General features: G+C 56.5%; 1 protein-coding gene across 3 annotated transcripts in view; it reads right to left on the bottom strand.

The window, feature by feature from the left end:
- CDH5 (cadherin 5) overlaps positions 1 to 9,577 on the bottom strand; it is a 33,656-nt gene extending 24,079 nt beyond the window's left edge. The window contains exon 1 of one of the 3 annotated variants that reach the window (XR_014792900.1): positions 9,334 to 9,577. Coding sequence is in view for 1 of the 3 variants with exons in the window: in XM_084861022.1 (XP_084717148.1) it covers positions 245 to 435 (191 nt within the window). In the remaining 2 variants the exon portion in view is untranslated. Of the gene's footprint in view, positions 1 to 244; positions 488 to 9,333 lie in introns of those variants that run through there. The other 2 variants (XM_084861023.1, XM_084861022.1) reach the window with 2 other exon arrangements.
- Positions 9,578 to 17,705: the final 8,128 nt, after the last annotated feature.

The raw sequence follows: 17,705 nt of genomic DNA, 5'->3' as shown, positions 1-17,705 counted from the left end.
CAGGAAACCAAGCATAGAGGCTTTTAAAGTGCAGGGCCCCCGCCGTTGCTCGGATTGGATGCCCTTGAAGGCAGCCCTCGGATCAGCCTGCACTGGGATCTGGGGTCACCCATCCGTGAGGGCCTGGCTTCATCCAGAAGTCCGTGAAGAGGGGTTTTCTCACTGCACCGTGGCGGGTGGAGGCTCTGACCTTGGCCGTCACTGACCCCATCGGTCCTGCCTGCTGGGTCCCCCTGTCACTGACCTGCAGCTCCTGGGATGGTTCGGGGCAAGAAGGCGGGCGGGTAGTCGTGGGACCAGGGCTCCTGCCCAGAGAAACGCGGGCTTGCGGGGTGCTGGCCAGGAGGCCTTCTCCAGGGCTGTCGTCCCCTGCAGCGGTCTAGGGGAGAGGCTGGACTCCGCACATCCCAGGAGACGTCCAAACTCCAGTGACATTTCCCCCGAGACACTGGCGCCTCTGGGACTGCTGACCTTAGCACCCAAAGCCCCTACCCGGCGCCCAAGCAACTGGCCTATGAGGAAGTGGCTGCTGGGGACGGGATGGGGCAGAGCAGGCCCAGAATGCAAGTGCCACGTGCCCAGGGGGAGGCCCGCCTGCCTCCGTGGGTCTCACGTCTCACTCTCACGTTTCTCAGTCACAAAGGAGGCGGGTGACGTGGGCGAGGCCAGGCGCCCTTTGATGCAGGGTTTGGAAAGGGCAGCCATTCCAGGCAGGAGGCAGGCAGTGAGCAGGGATGAGGGGAAGGGGGGAGTCCCGGCCAGGAAGCTGGTCCTGACTCAGGGTGGGCAGCGGGCATGACCCCTGTCCCACCCTCTCCCCTGGACACAGGCCCGGTGGGTCATTTCCTTCTTTGCCTGGGAAGGAACCACAAGTCTTGGTTCTTTCTTCCTCCCTCAAGTGAGAAGTGACTCAAAAGAGAAAAAGTCAAGCAAACAGAATTGAAAGTGAGAAACGAGGAGCGGTTTCAGGCCTCTGAGCAGGACGTTGCTGGGTGTTGAGCTCCCTGGGGCGCAGCGGTAAGCTAGACAGACAGGAGCCGCCCTGTAGTGGGAGCACCTGGAAAGTGAGTGAATGAGGAAACCCTCGGCTGGGGATGAGAGGTGCCGGGGACCACCGTGGAGGCTGCAGCAGAGGGGACAGCGGCTGAGCCCGAGCGGCCAGGGACAGACTCAGAGAGACGAGGACACTTAAGACAATGTCCGAGTGTCAGCCCCAGGAATTCAGGGACGTAAGGAAGTCCTGTGCAGAAGGACCAGCAAGTACAAAGGCCCTGAGGGAGAAAAGCAGATTGTGAGTTTCAAAAGAAGGCCCCTGGGCCCTCGCCGGTCTGGCTCCGTGGATAGAGCGTCGGCCTGTGGCACGTACCTCGGTTGCAGGCTCCTCCCTGGCCCGGACCCAGGTTGGGGCACATGCAGGAGGCAACCAATCAATGTGTTTCTGTCACATTGATATTTCTCTATATCTTTCCCTCTCTCTTCCACTCTTTCTAAAAATAAAAAAAATATCCCCAGGGCAAGATTAAAAAAAAAAGGCCCCTGGGTCAGATAGAAATGAACAGTGGGGAAGGGTGGGGTGTAAGAGGAGGCAGCCAGGCCTGTGTGACGGTCCCTCCCCCAAAGATGTCCACACCCTCATCCCCGGAACCTATACCCGAGAGCAGGGCTTTCCGCTGATGGGATTAAGTTAAGGATCTGGAGACAGAGAGATTGTGCTGGATGGTGTGGGTGGACCCCTGAAGGAGGAGAAAGAATCGGGCCACGGAGATGCGACCACAGAAATGGGCACCTCCAGAAGCCGGGCAGAACAGCGCCTGGATCCTCCCAGGAGCCGCCAGAAGGACCGCATCCCCGACGTTAGCCCACGAGACCCCTTTCAGACGTCCCGTCCCCGGAATTATAAGTTAACAGACAAGTGAACATGTGTGTGTGTGTGTGAGGCCACCACGTTTGGGGTGCTCTGTTACAGCCGCTGTAGCAAATGGATGCCGTTGGGTTGTGCAGTTGGCCAATGGGGGGAGAGGCTGGCTGAGTGAGGGGAGATGAGCCGGGAGGCAGCCACTGGTGCAAGTGAGAGTCGGTGATGTCTCAGACCAGGTTTAGGAGGGCACGGCCACTGGGTATGCTTTTTGTTTGTTTTGTTTTGGTAATCCTCACCCGAGGATATTTTCCCCCCATTTATTTATTTATTTGTGGAAGGAGGGGTAGAGACAGAGAGAAACATTGATGTGAGAGAGACACATTGATTGGCTGCTTCCCGCACGTGCCCCGACAGGAGTCAGGGATTGAGCCTGCAACCGAGGTACGTGCCCTTGACCGGAATCAAGCGGGTGACCCTTCCGTCCTCGGGCCGATGCTCTGACTAGCGGACTAGGCCTGAGACCTTTGTGAGGTAGTTAGAGGGATTTGCTGTAGGGGTGAGGAATGGAAAGGGTCCAGGAAACTCCCAGCTTCTGGCCTGAACAGTTGGGGAGATTTGGGAGACTGGGTGTGTGTGTGTGTGTGTGTGTGTTTGTGTGTTTGGGGGGGGTGGGGAGGATGGAGGGGGAGGGGCTGGCCCCTGGGCCTCCTGCCCTGGCTTCTGGTTTTCAGCCAGTAGGGGCGCTAAGGATGGAAGGAGAGAAGCGAGGTGCTTCCTCCTGCGGCTCTCTGTGCTGGCTCTGATTTTTTTCTGTGGCCGCATGTCTCCATGGTAACAGCCTCTGCCAGGCGCGCCCTCCACGGCTCAGTCCCTCGCTGAGTTCTGGAGACAGCCTTCCCCGTGCTGTGTCTTTGGTCCTAGGCGGGAGTGGCTCTCTCTGTTGCTGGTCTCCATGTGCCTCAGTATCCCCCTGGTTCCCTGAGCCGACTGCCCAGCTCTCAAAGTACCCCTGAAAACCTCTCTTAAAAATTTTCTTTTTCTTTTTAAAAATATTTTTCTTCTCTTTAGAAGGGATGAGTAGAGACAGAGAGAGAAACATCGATGTGAGAAAGATACATGGATCAGTTACCTCCCAAAGGCGCCCTGACCAGGATTGGGGATCAAGCCTGCAACCGAGGTACGTGCCCTTGACTGGAATTGAACCCACGACCCTTCAGGCTGAGGACCGATGCTCTAACCACTGAGAATAATAATAATAAGCTGTTCTCCTTGCTGGGCTCTCCTAGGTACCATCTCCTTCAGATCTCACCCTATCCCCGGGGAGTAGGATTTCTCAGCCCATTTCACAGAGGAGGAAACTGAGGCTCCAGACAAACAACGCGGAAGTGGTGGACCTTTTTCTGAGTCCTGCGGCACCTACCCTCGGCGGGACCAGGGGGACTTTCCCAGGGAAACGCCACGGGCATGTGTGTGTCCTTTGCCTTTTGCGTTAGAAACGAGGCCGTCACAGCGGTGCCCGGGGAAGGATTTTACCAGTGACTGTTCCTCCCGCTCCTGCCGAGGGGGAAGAAGTCAGGTGGCGGGACTGACTGCACCCCCCGCCGGAAGCAGCGTTTCCCAGGGCTGCACCCCTGCAGCTGCCGGCGGGACCAAGCCCTGGCCTTGGCCTTGGCCACACGAGGCAGGCATGTCTCTCGGTTGCTCTCACCGTTTCCAGAGAGAACAGGCGCAGCGGGGTGCGGGGTGGTGGGGCGTTTGGTTGTGATGGATACGCAGAGGGTTATAGATGCGGGAAGTGATTTCCATGCTCAGAAATTCCTAGTGAGCAGCCTGGGGACTTGCATCACCATTGCCTCGAGGGGAGAGAGGATGTGCGCTGCAGCTCAGATGTGGGTGCTGGGCGCGCAGAGGCCAGGTGTGTGTCCGTGTCCCTGTCACCAGGATCTGGGGCGAGGCCCATCCCCGGAGCCCCGTGAGAGACGTTTGCAGGCAGCTCCTAATGGACTCCTGGGTGAGGGCGGGCCCTCGGTGCCCTGGGTCAGTCAACAAGCACTTATCCTGCACCAGCTGTGGCAGACACTGACACACACACACACACACACACACACACACATGCACACTCCTAATGGACTCCTGGGTGAGGGCGGGCCCTCGGTGCCCTGGGTCAGTCAACAAGCACTTATCCTGCACCAGCTGTGGCAGACACTGACACACACACACACACACACACACACACACACACACGCACACACACACACACACACACACGGAGCAAACGCATCCCAGTGGGGCAGATAGAGGCTACATTTGATAAAATGATAGTTTCAAATGGAGATGGCCCTAGCTAGTTTGGCTCAGTGGCTAGAGTATCGCCCCGCAGACAGAAGGATCCTGGGTTCGATTCCAGTCAAGGGCACGTACCTGGGTTGCAGGCTCCTCCCTGGCCCGGGGCCTGGTTGGGACACGTGCAGAAGGCAACCGATTGATGTGTTTCTCTCACATCGATATTTCTCTCGGTCTTTCCCTCTCTCTTCTACTCTCTCTAAAATCAATGGAGAAATATTCTCAGATGAGGATTTAAAAAACCCCCATGTGATATGTGCTTTGATGGGGTGCAGGCCGCTGTGAGAGGGCAGAGTGGTGAGGCCTGGAGGGGTCTGAGTGCCGCAGTCCAGAGAGAGCCCTGCCTCTCTCTGTGCTGTTGTGCGGCCCCAGGCAAAACTCCCCTAGCTCCTTCTCTTTTAATGGCTCCCCACATGCTCCTGGGGTTTGGCTTTGGAGGGGCTGCGAGACCTGTTTGGCTCTGTGCTCTTTAAAAGGAGGGACTAGGGGGTCACAGGGTACAGAGGGAGGGACTGGGGCTGCTCTGTTTGTAGCTAAATCCACTGAGGGAGCCCGGATCCAGCTGGGAGCAGCTCAGCAGGGCAGCCTGGCAGGTGCCCCGGGTTGGTCTGCCCCTCACATCAGGCGGGCCCTGCTCCTTGACCTGACCAGGGCCCTGCTCAGAGCTGAGGGTTTAGGGACTAAGTTTAGGCTTTGGTAGCTGTTGAATAGCTGAGGGCCTTTGGGGATAGGGTGGGGGGAGCCTTTAGGTCGGGGATACACCGCACCCTCAAATGTGGCTGCACAAGCCCTCATCCCTGTCCCCAGGGATCCGCTCATACCAGATCCTGAGATCGCTGCTGTCTGGTCTGGCCTCACATGCCCAGGCCTGGCAGCCGAGCCCAGCCCCAGGCCCAGCCCCAGGCCGGGGAGGGACTGGACACTTAGTCCCAGGACAGCCTCCTGCAGACTCTGGACTCTATTCCGAGGGCCCAGGGTCAGGGCTGAGGGGCTGGCCCAGAGCATGCAGGAGGTGTGACTTTGGGAGGGGGACTCGCTGGCCCCCCACCCCAGCCCCCTGCTCCCTGTGTGGCCCTGGCAGCTCTTCCCACCTCTCTCCCACCCACCACAGTGCAGGGCAGAGGTTGGAGCCAGGGATCCCCAAGCTCCTCCAGGGACTCCCAAGTTGTCTGCTCAAGCCCTGGTGTTTATGGCTGGGCACCAGCAGCCGCTGACCCCGGAGGACAAGGGGCGAGGCCCGGGGAGCCTCGGGGATGGGGTGTGTGTCGGGGTGGGCCTGGGAAGCTGTGAGCTGCTCCCAGTGCTTCCTCCTGGGTTATGGCTCAGCTGAGCCCAGGAACCTGCTCGTGTGGGTCCCAGGCCTGCTCCCCTCCCCTCAGGATTCTGCTGAGAGCTGAAGACACTGACCTCACTTCTCTGGCCACACTGCTTAGAGCTGACCACACCGCTCCCCTGCTGACCACACCGCTCCCCTGCTGACCACACCACTCCCCTGCTGACCACACCACTCCCCTGCTGACCACTGCCCCTGCTGGCCCCTCTCCCTGGCTCCCCAACCCCTGCAGGATGAATCTAACTCCCAAGCCAGGGGTCAAAACCCAGCAGGACAGCGTGTCCCCTGTCCGCCCCTCCAGCTGTCCTCTTCCCCACCCCCCTGCCATGAGGAGAACAAGGCGGCTCTGGAACGCACAGGGCTCTTCCTCTCTCCAGCGGCTTTTTGCATAGGCTGTTCCCTCCTCCCGAATGCCCGTCCTTGCTGTGTCCCCTGAGTGAATGCTGTCCTTTTCCAGCCCCAGGCCGCTTCCTCTGACTGACGTCTGCACCTAGCTCAGCCGCGTGTCTCTGGCCGGGCAGGCCTGGTGTATCTCCACTTCATCTAACGTCAGGCTAACGTCACGGACCTTGACATGTTAGTGTCCCCGCTGCTGCCTGCCTTCCCGCCTCCGCCGCCAGTTCTTGTCCTTGTTCTTGTCCCTGTGTCCTTCCTCACCCCCAGGTTTCAGATCTGCACAGTTGCAGACAATACCTGGGGTGGTCAGAGCCGTGCGATCGTTGGTATAACTCAGAGAAGCTCCTCCCAGTCCTCACGTAGCCATGTGGTGGCCATGATGTCGTGAGACGCACCAACGTTAAGATTCTGAGCCTTTGAGGACATGAAGATTATCCTTTTTATGGGTCCCCGATGACCACACACCTAGCACAGTTGGGCCGACAAAACAGAGCTCATGGTTGCCTGCCACTCATCCATTCCTTGGTAGAAATTACTAATCAATCACTGAACTTGAACTCGGCCTCTGAGTCCTCAATGTGATCTTTCCCCCCCAATCCGCACCCAAGGAGTGAGGATATTTTTTTCCATTGATTTTTAGAGTGTGGAAGGGAAAGGGGGGGAGGAGGGGAGAGAGAGAGAGAGAGAAACATCGATTGGTTGCCTCCCCCTCATGCCCTGACTGGGCGTGGGGATCAAACCTGCAACTGAGGCACGTGCCCTTTACTGGGAATTGAACCCGAGACCCTGGGGTCCTCGGGTTGATGCTCTGGCCACTGAGAAAACTGGCCAGGCTCAATGTAACCTTTAAAGTAGATTCTGCCAGTTCACCAGAACGAGTTTGTGGTTTGAAACACATTTGTGCCCACATCCCTGGGCTCCAGGACCATCCGGCCTGTGCCCCTGTCTCCTAATGGGGCGTCTCCGGCTTCCAGGAGGGGACCCCATCCCAGAGCCTGTGCGAGCCTCCTCTGGGCTCCCCGTCTTTGGGACCCTCGGGCCCTCGTGGGGGCGGCAGACAGAATGAATGCGCACCACCACTTGCTTGTTTGAACCTGCCCAGCCGCTCCTAAGCTGTGTGGCCTGAGGCCCCTCCCTTACCCTTTCTGAGCTCTAGCTGCTTCATCAATAATAGCTGCCCCCCTAGTGAGGAGCATTGAATGAAGTCATGGGTTGGAAACCCGGTATGCAGAAGGTGCTCAGTAAGTGGCCTGACCCTCCTCTACTATCTCCCTCCAGCCTAGAGGTTATGGACTCAACTGGCCAGCTCACACCTGATCTCCCTTCCTGGTTTTGCCCTGAGTCCCCATTTCCTACTTCCCTCTGTTCTTCTCCTGAAGGAAGTCTCATTCATCCTCTGCCCTGCCTGGCCTCATCCCCTGAGCCCTTCCTCCTCCCTCTCCTCCTCCTCCCCCCCTCCCTACCTCCTCTTTCTCCTCCTCCTCTTTCTCCTCCTTATATCTACACCTGCTAGGATCTGACTGTTATGTTGTGGCCCCTCATGGATAATCTGGAAGTCCCTGAATGAGTTTAGGGGTATTTGGTTTCATTCCCTGTCCCAGGGAGAGGAGACAGAGGATCAGATTGTGGACCTCGTATCCAAGGGGTCTCCTACTCTTCCTCCAGGAAGCCTGCTATGATTTCTCCACCCAACATCATGTTGGACCTGGGTAGGTGGGCTTTTCAGAATCCAGCCAGAGGCCAAGCTCCTCAGGCCAGGACTTGTCTCCTAGGATATTCCTTCCATGGGGCTCCTGGCTCATCCTGGTCCCTGCTTCTATGGCTTCAACTGCAGGGCGCAAACCTCCCTGACTGCTCCCCTCTCCAGGCTGGACTATGGAGTGAGGTCAGAAGGAGCTGGCCTCACTCACATCCTGCTTCCCCCTCTTACTGTAACCTTGGACTGACCACTCAGCCTCTGTGGTCCCATCTGTCCAATGGGCATTCTTTTAGTAGCTCCAGGGCCGCCGAGGGGGTACAGAAAAGTGACAGATGGAGCAGGCATGGTCCGCACTGGTAAGGGCCCAGGCCCTCCCCCAGCTGGTGGCCACTGCATCCACCTTGCGTCCCCCAGGCAGCGGCGGAGCTGTGCGTCATCGACTCGGGACAGAATAAGCTCGGCCCCTCTAGCTTCCTGCCCCATGTCCGGCCCTTGTTCAGCAGCACAATCGCTCGGTCCCGACTCTGGGGCGGGCAGGTTAACCCCTTCCAGGCCAGTGGATGGCTCCCCCGGCCCCTCACCACAGTGGGCAGGGCTGTCTGACCCCAGGTTCCTGGAGGTCACCTGCTGCCCTCTAGGGTTCGAGCTCAGATCCTCTCGCCTTCACCTCCTTCCTCTCACCTGCTGGGGACCACTGGTCTCGGGGGCCACAGCCCAGCCAGCTCGGGGGCAGCGGGCACATTCAGCTGCGATTTCTCGAGGATGCCCCACCAGGGCATCCCCTGCAGCCAGGCGTGCCCATTGCCTCGGGCACCGGCTCACGGAGAGACCGTGTGCTTCGTTTCACGGCGGGGAAAGCTGAGACACGGAGACGAGAGAGCCTGGGCTTCGGGGTTCCGGGTACCAGATCCTGGTCCGACCCCCTCCCCCCCAGCTCTTACTTAACGTCTTCAAATCTCAGTTTCCGCCTCTGAGAAGCGGGAAAGGCTGTCCTAACTCCTGGGGTGGTGGCTGGTAGTAAATAATGAGCCTCGCCTCCAGGACCTAGCATGAATTGTAAAAAGACCCTCCTCCCTGTTCAGACCAGCAAACTGAGGTTTGCGTCATTTCCCCAAAGTCCCGGGAAGTGAGTGGCAGAGCTGGGACCAGCACCCAGGACCACGTCCCTGGGCTAGGCTACCCCGTCCCCCAGGGCCACTGCCTTCAGGCCCTTGGCCTCCCTGATATGTGAGAGCCCTGGGAATCTGGGTGCCAGGGGAGAAAGGGTGGGCCCCCACAGCTTCCACAGGCAGGGCCTCGGCTTGTCCCTTCTGAAAAAAGGGGCGCCGCGGGGCTGAGGCTCAGAGCTCCCCTTCCAGGGCCCCCCTCCCAGCACAGAGCCTGCGGGGCGGCCTCTCCCCCGGGGAAGGGGCATCCAGGGGGAGCCCGGGCCTGGGTGCCAGTCAGTGGCCTGCTGGGCACCCTGCCCTCTCTGAGCCCGCTGGCCCCGAGGGGAGTCACAAGCGGGAGGTCTATATGGGGAGAGCCTGGTCCTCCGCTCCCCTCCGCCCTGAAGATGCCCGTGGGTACTCCCCAGCCCTGCACTGGGCCAGGGTGAGACCCCGACAGCAGCCATCCCGCACCAGGGCAAGAGGCACCTCTTCCCGTCCTGGGCACCTGGCGATGGGCGGGCGGGCTGGGTCGGGGCTGGGAGCGCTCACTCACCGAGCCTCAGGCTGAGAGGTGTCTGTGTTCCGTCCGTCCCTGTCCGTCCGCCAATCCGCCCGTCCGGCTGAGCCCTGCGCAGCCCTGAGCAGCTCCCTGATGGAGAGGCGAGTGAGGCTGCCGCCCTTCAGGTTTTCCAGCTGGCCCCGTCCACTTCCCCCCGGGGCTGGTTTCCTGTTATTGTTTCTTTGTGAGGCCGCCCGGCTGAGATAGGCAGGCCCCGAGGTGGGCGGCCACCGCCCCGTCCAGCCCCACGGAGGCCGAACCCAGGCCTGCCTGGGACGCTCCGTTCACACCCCAACCGCAGGCCTCAAGTCTGGGGCCAGAAGCTCATCAGCCTTCCTGTGACCCCCCCGAGAGCAGGTGTCATTTTGTAGCTCAGGACACTGAGCCAGCCGGGCCGCAGCAGAGCCAGAGACGCAGCTGGGGTCAGCCTGGGTCCCAGAGCCGGTTTGCCCAGTGCATGTCCCACGGGGAGTGGGCGGGGGGGAGGGCAGACTCCGCAGGATCTGGGGAGGCCTCAGGGGCCCTGGGGGTGTGGTGGATGGCAGAAGGGAAACAGACAGCAGCTCCTGGCTCTGGAGGGCCCGCCGGCCTCTCCCTGGTGGGGTGGGCATGGGCTCCCGCTCAGAGTGCCAGCCTGGCCTTGTGCGGGTTTAGGAACATCGGAGGGAGTCACGTGTCCCGGTTCTGCTTCTGACGTGACTGTGGGCCTGTTGTGTCCCCCTGAGCCTCAGTTTCCTCATCTGTAAAATGGGGATAACCAGAGCCTTGAACCCCACGGGGCTGTTGAGATCAACAAGATTCAAATTGCAGCTGGGAAGACAGAGCAGCTGAGGCGGGACCAGCGCTCATGGGGGCAGGGGGCGAGGGTGGGTGACTCAGATTCGTACGAAAGTCCTACCGGGAGCTTTTATGAACTACAGACCCCGGGGCCCGCCCCAGGCCGACTGGAATCTCCTTGGGCTGCAGTGGCAATCTGTCCTTCAGCGGTAGCCCCTGTTTTTCCGGGGATGAATGATTGGGTGGGAAGTCCCCGAACTGGTTCCATCACCAGCTCGGCAGAGAGCGAGAGGGAGCGGGCGGGCCTTGCCCAGGGGCGCTCAGTAAGCGAGTGGACACTGGTTTGGAGATGGGCATGGAGGGGAGGAGGGTATTTTTGGGGAGGTGGAGATAAAAGATTTCTCTGTTTGGGGCATGTTGAATGGGAGATGGGTGGGTACAGTGGCCGGGAGATGATGTTTGGAAGCTGGGAGCTTGTTTCTGGCGGTGCCTGGAGCCGTGGCGGGGAGGTGCGCACAGGGCGGGAGGCTTGGGGCTCTGAGGCCTGCAGCTCCAGTGAAGAGCGCCCAGGGAAGGAGGAGGGAAGCGGGGGACACCCTGGGGGAGCAGGGGCGCCCGCTGGGTCAGCCTTGGGAAAGTGAGTGCGGCTTTGGAAGACGGAGGCCATCAGTGACGGTGGCAGAGGAGGTAAATGGAAAGGAGTGGACAAGACAGAGGGGCGTAGTAAGGGGTGGGGGGGGGGTGAGGAAGTGGAGGCAGGCGTGGTCACGGCTCCTGCCCGAGACGTGCAGTGAATGGGGGCAGAGAGATGGGAGGCTCTCTGGTGTTTGTTTTGTAATCCCCACCTGAGGATATTTTCCCATTGATTTCTAGAGAGAGTGCAAGGAAGGGGGACAGATACACAGAGAGAAACATCCATGTGAGAGAGACACAGCGATTGGTTGCCTCCCTCACGTGCCCCCGACCGGGGCCGGGCATTGAGCCTGCCACCGAGGTACATGCCCTTGACTGGAATCAAACCCGGGATCTTTTGCCAAAACCGGTTTGGCTCAGTGGATAGAGCGTCGGTCTGCGGACTGAAAGGTCCCGAGTTCGATTCCGGGCAAGGGCATGTGCCTTGGTTGCTGGCACATCCCCAGTGGGGGGTGTGCAGGAGGCAGCTGGTCGATGCTTCTCTTTCATCTATGTTTCTAACTCTCTATCCCTCTCCCTTCCTCTCTGTAAAAAAAATATATTAAAAATAAACAACAACAATAACAAAACCCCTCCAGAACGTTTTAGTCCTCAGGCTGATGCTCAATCCACTCAGCCAAACCGGTTAGGGCTGTTGTGTGTGAGTGTGAGTGTGAGTGTGAGAGTGTGTGTGTGTGTGTGTGTGTGTGTGTAGCTGTGTTTATGTGTTGGGGGGTTGCCCAGGGTCAGGGAAGCCAGGCGCTGCTGGAGGGAGAAGGGCGACCTGCTGGGAGGAGGCGTCCTGAGGCGCGGGGCCTCCGAGTGGGATGGCTGTGTGTGGAATGAACAAACACAGCCCGGTGCCTCCTCTCGGACAGCATTAACCCTGCCTTCTCCTGCTGGACCGACCGTGTGGGGGCAACCACAGAGGAGCAGTGAGTGCTCCAGCCCCTGGTGCTCCAGCCCCCCACCCCTGCCCGGGCCAGCTGCCCGCCTCTGTGCTGTACGTGCCCACGGAGAGGGCGGGCCCCCCTTCCTGCCGGCTCTCGGGCCTGGTGCCGGTGGCAGAGTGGGAGTGATGGGGCCGATCCTGGCACCGTCTGCCAATTCCCTTTGTGCTCCCTGTCTGTGGGGAAGTGGGCTCGGCCCTGTACCCCGCTGTCCTGCCCTGGGGTAAACAAGGGATGGCCGGCCGTCCAGGCCTGTGCCCCCGGGGGGCCAGGCTCGCTGTGCCCAGGCAGCTCAGGCCCCAGCAGGGAGGCTTGTGCCCCCGAGGACCTCAGGCCCGATGCCTGCCCCATCCAACCCCTCTGCCGGCAAAGGAGGCCAGAGGAAGGCACAAGGCCAGGAAGTGCCATCGGGAGCAAACAAGGCAGCTGGGAGGCCGGCAGGAAACGGGATGGCGTGCGAGCCCCGATTAGCAGCCAGAGGAGGAAGTAGCGATGGAGGTGGTGGTGGGGCCTGGGGACACCCACCCAGCCTCTCCAGGACAAAAGCTGCCCGGGGAGGGGGCCCTGGCACGTCCTGCTTGGAGAGGCCTGGCTCTGGGGCTTGGCAGGCCCAGCTCCGACCCTCCCCTGGCCCACGGCGGTGTGACCTGGGCCGCTGGCTTGCCTCTCTGAGCCTCTTTTGCACCTACGAAGTGGGTTACCTCCTCAGAGTTTGCAGAATTGTCCTGAGCATCAAGTGAGACAACAAAAATAAATGAGGGTGATGACAAGCATTTCTCTGATTATAATTTTTATTGATTTTAGATGGTGTGAGGGCAGGAGAAACATCAATTTGTTGTTGTTTTCATTTTTTTATTAAGTTATTATTTGTGTACATATTTTACCATTGTCCCCTCCTCTCCACAACCCACTCCCACACATGCCCTCACCCCCCAGCGTTTTGCGTCTGTTGGTTATGCTTATCTGCATGCACATGTCCTTCCGTTGATCTCTTATCTCCCCCACCTCTCCCTAACCTTCCCGCCGTCATTTGACAGTCTGTTTGATGCTTTACTGTCTCTGTATCTATCTTTTTGTCCATCGGTTTATAATGTTCTTTATTATCCACAAATGAGCGAGATCATGCGGTATTTTTCTTCCATTCACTGGCTTATTTCACTCGGCATGATGTTCTCCCGTTCCATCCAGGTTGCTGCCAATGGTAAGAATTCCTTCTTTTTTTATGGCAGCATAGTATTCCATGGTGTAGATGTACCGTTGTTTTCTGATCCAGTCATCTGCTGACGGGCACCTAGGCTGAGGAACACCCATTCGTTGTTGTACTTATCCATGCGTTCATTGGCTGCTTCTTGTACCTGCTCTGCCTGGAGATTGAACTGGTACCTGTCGGATTGGGACGTCAGTCTATCCAGCTGAGCTACCCGGCCAGGGCCACCGCAAGCACTTACTGAGCAGCTGTAGGCAGAGTGGAGGCAGAGTGGCTGACAGTGGACCCCGAGACCTGATGTCGGGACCTCCCAGGCAGTGCCTGCACACTCGTGGTTGAGGACGGCGGCCTGTGTGTGCTGGCAGGGCACTGAGCTCTCCCAGGGACTTCTCCCCCAGGCCCCCTCCAATGCGGGGGGCAGCACTGATATGATTCTCACTGTAAAACGAGGACACAGCCTGGGGTTCAGTGCCTGCCACGGCAGTGGAACAGAAATTCCGAACCAGCGTCCAGCCCGTTGGGCTCAGTGGATAGAGTATCGGCCTGAGGACCAAAGGGTCTCGGGTTCGATTCCGGTCAAGGGCAGGTACCTCATTTGCAGGCTCCTCCCCTGCCGGGGCCCTGGTCAGAGTTCACGCAGGAGGCAACCGATCGATGTGTTTCTCTCACTTCGATGTTACTCTTTGTGTTTTTCTCTCTCTTTCACTCTCTCTAAAAAGCTATGGGAAAAATATTCTCTGCTGAGGATTAATAATGATAATAATAATTAATAAATTCTGAGCCAGGCCTCTCATTCAGGGGCCGTGTCCTCACCCACCAGCTCTCCCGTCCCCTCTGCCTGCACAGTGGAGAACGGCGAACCCCCCCCCCCCCCCCCCCCCCCGCCATCCTTTGGACGTGGTTTCTGTAAATGCTGACCCTGATAGGATGTGGCTTGGAGATAAACCGTGTGCCTGTGTAAGAGCTCTAGCCGCGCCCTTCGGAAGGTGCAGCCCCCGACCTTCAGTCTTCCAGGCCTGGGAGATCTGACCTTCAGATGGAAAGCCAGGGTGACGTAGAGCCAGACCGTCACTTGACTGGTCTCAAGGTCCGTACTGGAATGCACTAGTCTACATGTAAAGACATTTTTTTTTTTAAAGGTGGCTTTACATTTTTTTTTATTGTTGACAGTATTACTGATATTTCCCATTCCTTACCCCCCCCCACACACACACACTTTTTCTCCCTCCACCCACCCCCGCCCCACCCCAGGCCTTCCTCACACTGTTGCCTGTGGCTAGGGGCTATGCACATACTAATGTGCATATATGTTCTTTGGCTAACCTCTCCCTGTCCCCTCCTTACATGTACATTCCCTTCCCTTTGAGAGCTGATAGCCTGTTCCATGCGTCTGTGTCTCTGGACCTATTTTGGTCGTCAGTTTATTTTGTTCATTCGATTCCTCATATAAGTGAGATCATGTGATATTTGTCTTTCTCTGACTGGCTTATTTCACGTGACATGTAATCTCCAGGTCCATCCATGCTGTGGAAAGGGTAAGAGATCCTTCTTTTCTTACAGCTGCATAGTATTCCATGGTAATTCTATGCAGCTCTAAGAAATGCACCACAGCTTTTTTTTTTTTTTTTATCCAGTCACCTACTGATGGGCACTGGGGCTGTTTGTGAGACATTAGCTGTTATAAATAACAATGCTGTGAATAGAAGGGTGCATCTATTCCTTCTGATGAGTGTTTCGAGATTCTTCAGATATATTCCCAGAAGTGGGATCGCTGGGTCAAATGTCAATCCCATTTTAAATTTTATAAGGAAACTCAATACTGTTCTCCACAGTGGCTGCACCAGTCTGCATTCCCACCATCAGAGTACGAGGGTTCCCTTTTCTCCACATCCTCGCCAGCACTTGTTGTTGATTGACTTATTGGTGGCAGCCATGCTGGCAGGTGTGAGGTGATACCTCATCATAGTTTTAATTTGTATCTCTCTGACTAATGACTCTGAGCATTTTTAAAAATAAGTCTATTGGCCATCTGTGTGTCCTCTTTGGAGAAGTGTCTATTCATGTTTTAATTGGATTGTTTGTTTTCCTGGAGTTAAGTTGTGTAAGTTCTTTATCTATTTTGGAAGTCAACCCCTCATCAGATGTATCATTAGCAAATGTGTTCTCCCATAAAAAAGTGGGGTTCCCTTTTCATTTTGTTGATGGTTTCTTTTGCTGCGCCAAAGCTTTTTAGTTTGATGTTGTCCCATTTGTTTATTTCTTCCCTTCGTTTCTCTTGCTCTGGGAGATGTATTGTCAAAATTACTGCTACATGAGATAGCTGAGATTTTACTATTTAAGTTTCCTTCTAGGATTTTTATGGTTTCGTGGCTTACATTTAACTCTTCTATCCATTTTGAGTTTATTCTTGTGTATGGTGTAAGTTGGTGGTCTAGTTTCAGTTTTTTGCAGGGGTAAAAAGAGGGACAATTGTAATAATCTGAACAATAAAGATTTATTAAATTAAAAAAAATGCCATTGATTTCTTGATGTTAATTTTGTGTTCTGCTATGTTGCCAAATCCTATTATTAAATCTAGTATGTTTTTGGTGGAGTCTTTACGGTTTTCTATGTACAGAATCATCTCATCTGTGAATAATGAGACTTTTACTTCCTCTTTTCCGACCTGGATGCCTTTTATTTCTTCCTCTTGTCTGATCGCTGTGGCTAGGACTTCCAGTACTATGTTGAATAAGAGTGGTGAAAACCCACAACCCTGTCTTGTTCCTGATCTTAAAGGAAATGCTTTTAGTTTTTGCCCAGATGGTATGATATTGCCTGTGGGAATGTCGTATATGACCTTTATGATGTTGAGATATGCTCCCTCTCTTCCCTCTGTGCTTAAAGCTATCATAAATGGGTACTGGATTTTGTCGAATGCTTTTTCTGCATCTACTGATATGATCATTTGATTTTTATCCTACATTTTGTTTATGTGATGTATTATAGTTTAATATATATATATATATATATATATATATATATATATATTTGATTTTTTACAGAGAGAAAGAGAGAGGGATAGAGAGTTAGAAACATTGATGAGACAGAAACATTGATCAGCTGCCTCCTGCACACCCCCTACCGGGGATGTGCCCGCAACCAAGGTACATGCCCTTGACCGGAATCAAACCTGGGACCTCTCAGTATGCAGGCCAACACTCTATCCCCTGAGCCAAAACGGGTTCGGCCATAGTTATTGATTTGCAGATATTGTACCAGCCTTGCATCCCCAGAATAAATCCCACTTGGTCATGGTGTATGACCTTTTTAATGTCTTGCTGGATCCGATTTTGCTAATATTTTGTTGAGGATTTTAGTACCTACATTCACCAGGGATATTGGCCTGTAGTTCTCTTTCTTTGTTGTGTCTTTATCTGGTTTTGGAATTAGGATAACACAGGCCTCATAAAGAGCTTGGAAGCCTTCCTTCTTCTTGAACTTTCTGTGATAGTGTGAGGAGGGACGGGCAGTGTGGGCTGTGAGCTGGGACGTGCAGGCGGGGCTGGGAGGCGAGGCTGCTGCCTTAATGCCCAATAGGACTTGGGGAAGCTCCTAGGTTTTGCTGTGGGGGGTGGAGGCGGAAGGAGAGGGTGACTGCACACTATAGGGGGAAAAGGATGGGGGTCAGTGTGCAGTGGGCTATGGGGACTTGGGAGGAAGGAAGAGAAGCAAAGAGGAGCAGCTGTGATTTCACAGGAACAGGGAGAGTTCCTCAGAGCATTTTGCGCCCCCCCCCGCCCTCCCCAGGAAGGCTCTATCTCACCCATTTGGCTCCTCCCCTATTTTCTCATGATGCAACAATTCTCCACAACCGGCTGGGCATTGCAAATACTATTTGTGTTCCCTGGTAAGGGAGCTGAGGCTCAGAGAGGCTGTGTAACTTACCCGAGGTCACACAGCTCCTGAGTGGCAGAGCCTGGATTCCAGCCTTCATCTTTCTGTTCCTACTTCAGTGCTCACTCGATAGCATCCTGCTCCTGGCCGCCTGCCATGGTTGAACAATGCTTTCGGCTCAGTTCGTACTTAAAGTTAATTTAATGATGCCCGCATTTTGATGCCCACGTTTTGCGTAGCTCTGAGCTGGGCGTAGAGGACACAGAGGTGACTCAGGCCGGTCCTTGCTGTGTCCCCACTTCGATGGGAGAGACAGAGGCCCAGTGTGCGCTGTGCTGGGTGGGGCCAGGCGGGTGGCCGCGGTGTGTGCCCTCTGCTGGGTGTGTGTACAGGAAGTTGCCTGAGTAGCTGCTGGACCACGGGGTCCCTGGCTGATGGGAGAGGATGGTGGGGAGCTCACCAAGCACCGTGGGACCTGGGCCGAGGGAAGGAGAAGGCATTCCACTGGGAGCTCTAAGTTCCGGGAGAGACTGGCTGGGGATGGAGCCGGCTTGTGCCACGCGCAGAGCTCAGGCTGCGGGCGCCTGGGTGCCTCCCCCAAGCAGGGGCCTGGGGAGCCCTGAATTTTAGGAGCATCGCCCCGTCCAGGCTGGCGGCCCGTGGTCAGGCCAGGGAGAGGTCACAGGCTGGAACCACAAATCTGGGCTGCAGAGCTGCCGTCAGTGGAGCTGGGTGGGCGGAGGACTGGAGTGAGGCCGCTCCTTGGCCAGGAAAGGACTGGCTGACCAGGGGTTGAATTCCGGACCCGAGAACAATGCCTCCCCCGCCGAGCACTTTCCCAGATGTTCCTCACTTTCCTCTCAGGCATCCAGGGCGGGGGGGTG

Source organism: Pipistrellus hanaki (assembly GCF_964339955.1).
Source record: "Pipistrellus hanaki genome assembly, chromosome: 15".
In the NCBI taxonomy this organism is placed as follows: domain Eukaryota; kingdom Metazoa; phylum Chordata; class Mammalia; order Chiroptera; family Vespertilionidae; genus Pipistrellus; species Pipistrellus hanaki.
The sequence above is the reverse complement of the archived record's forward strand: the minus strand, read 5'-3'. Positions and strand labels throughout refer to the sequence as shown.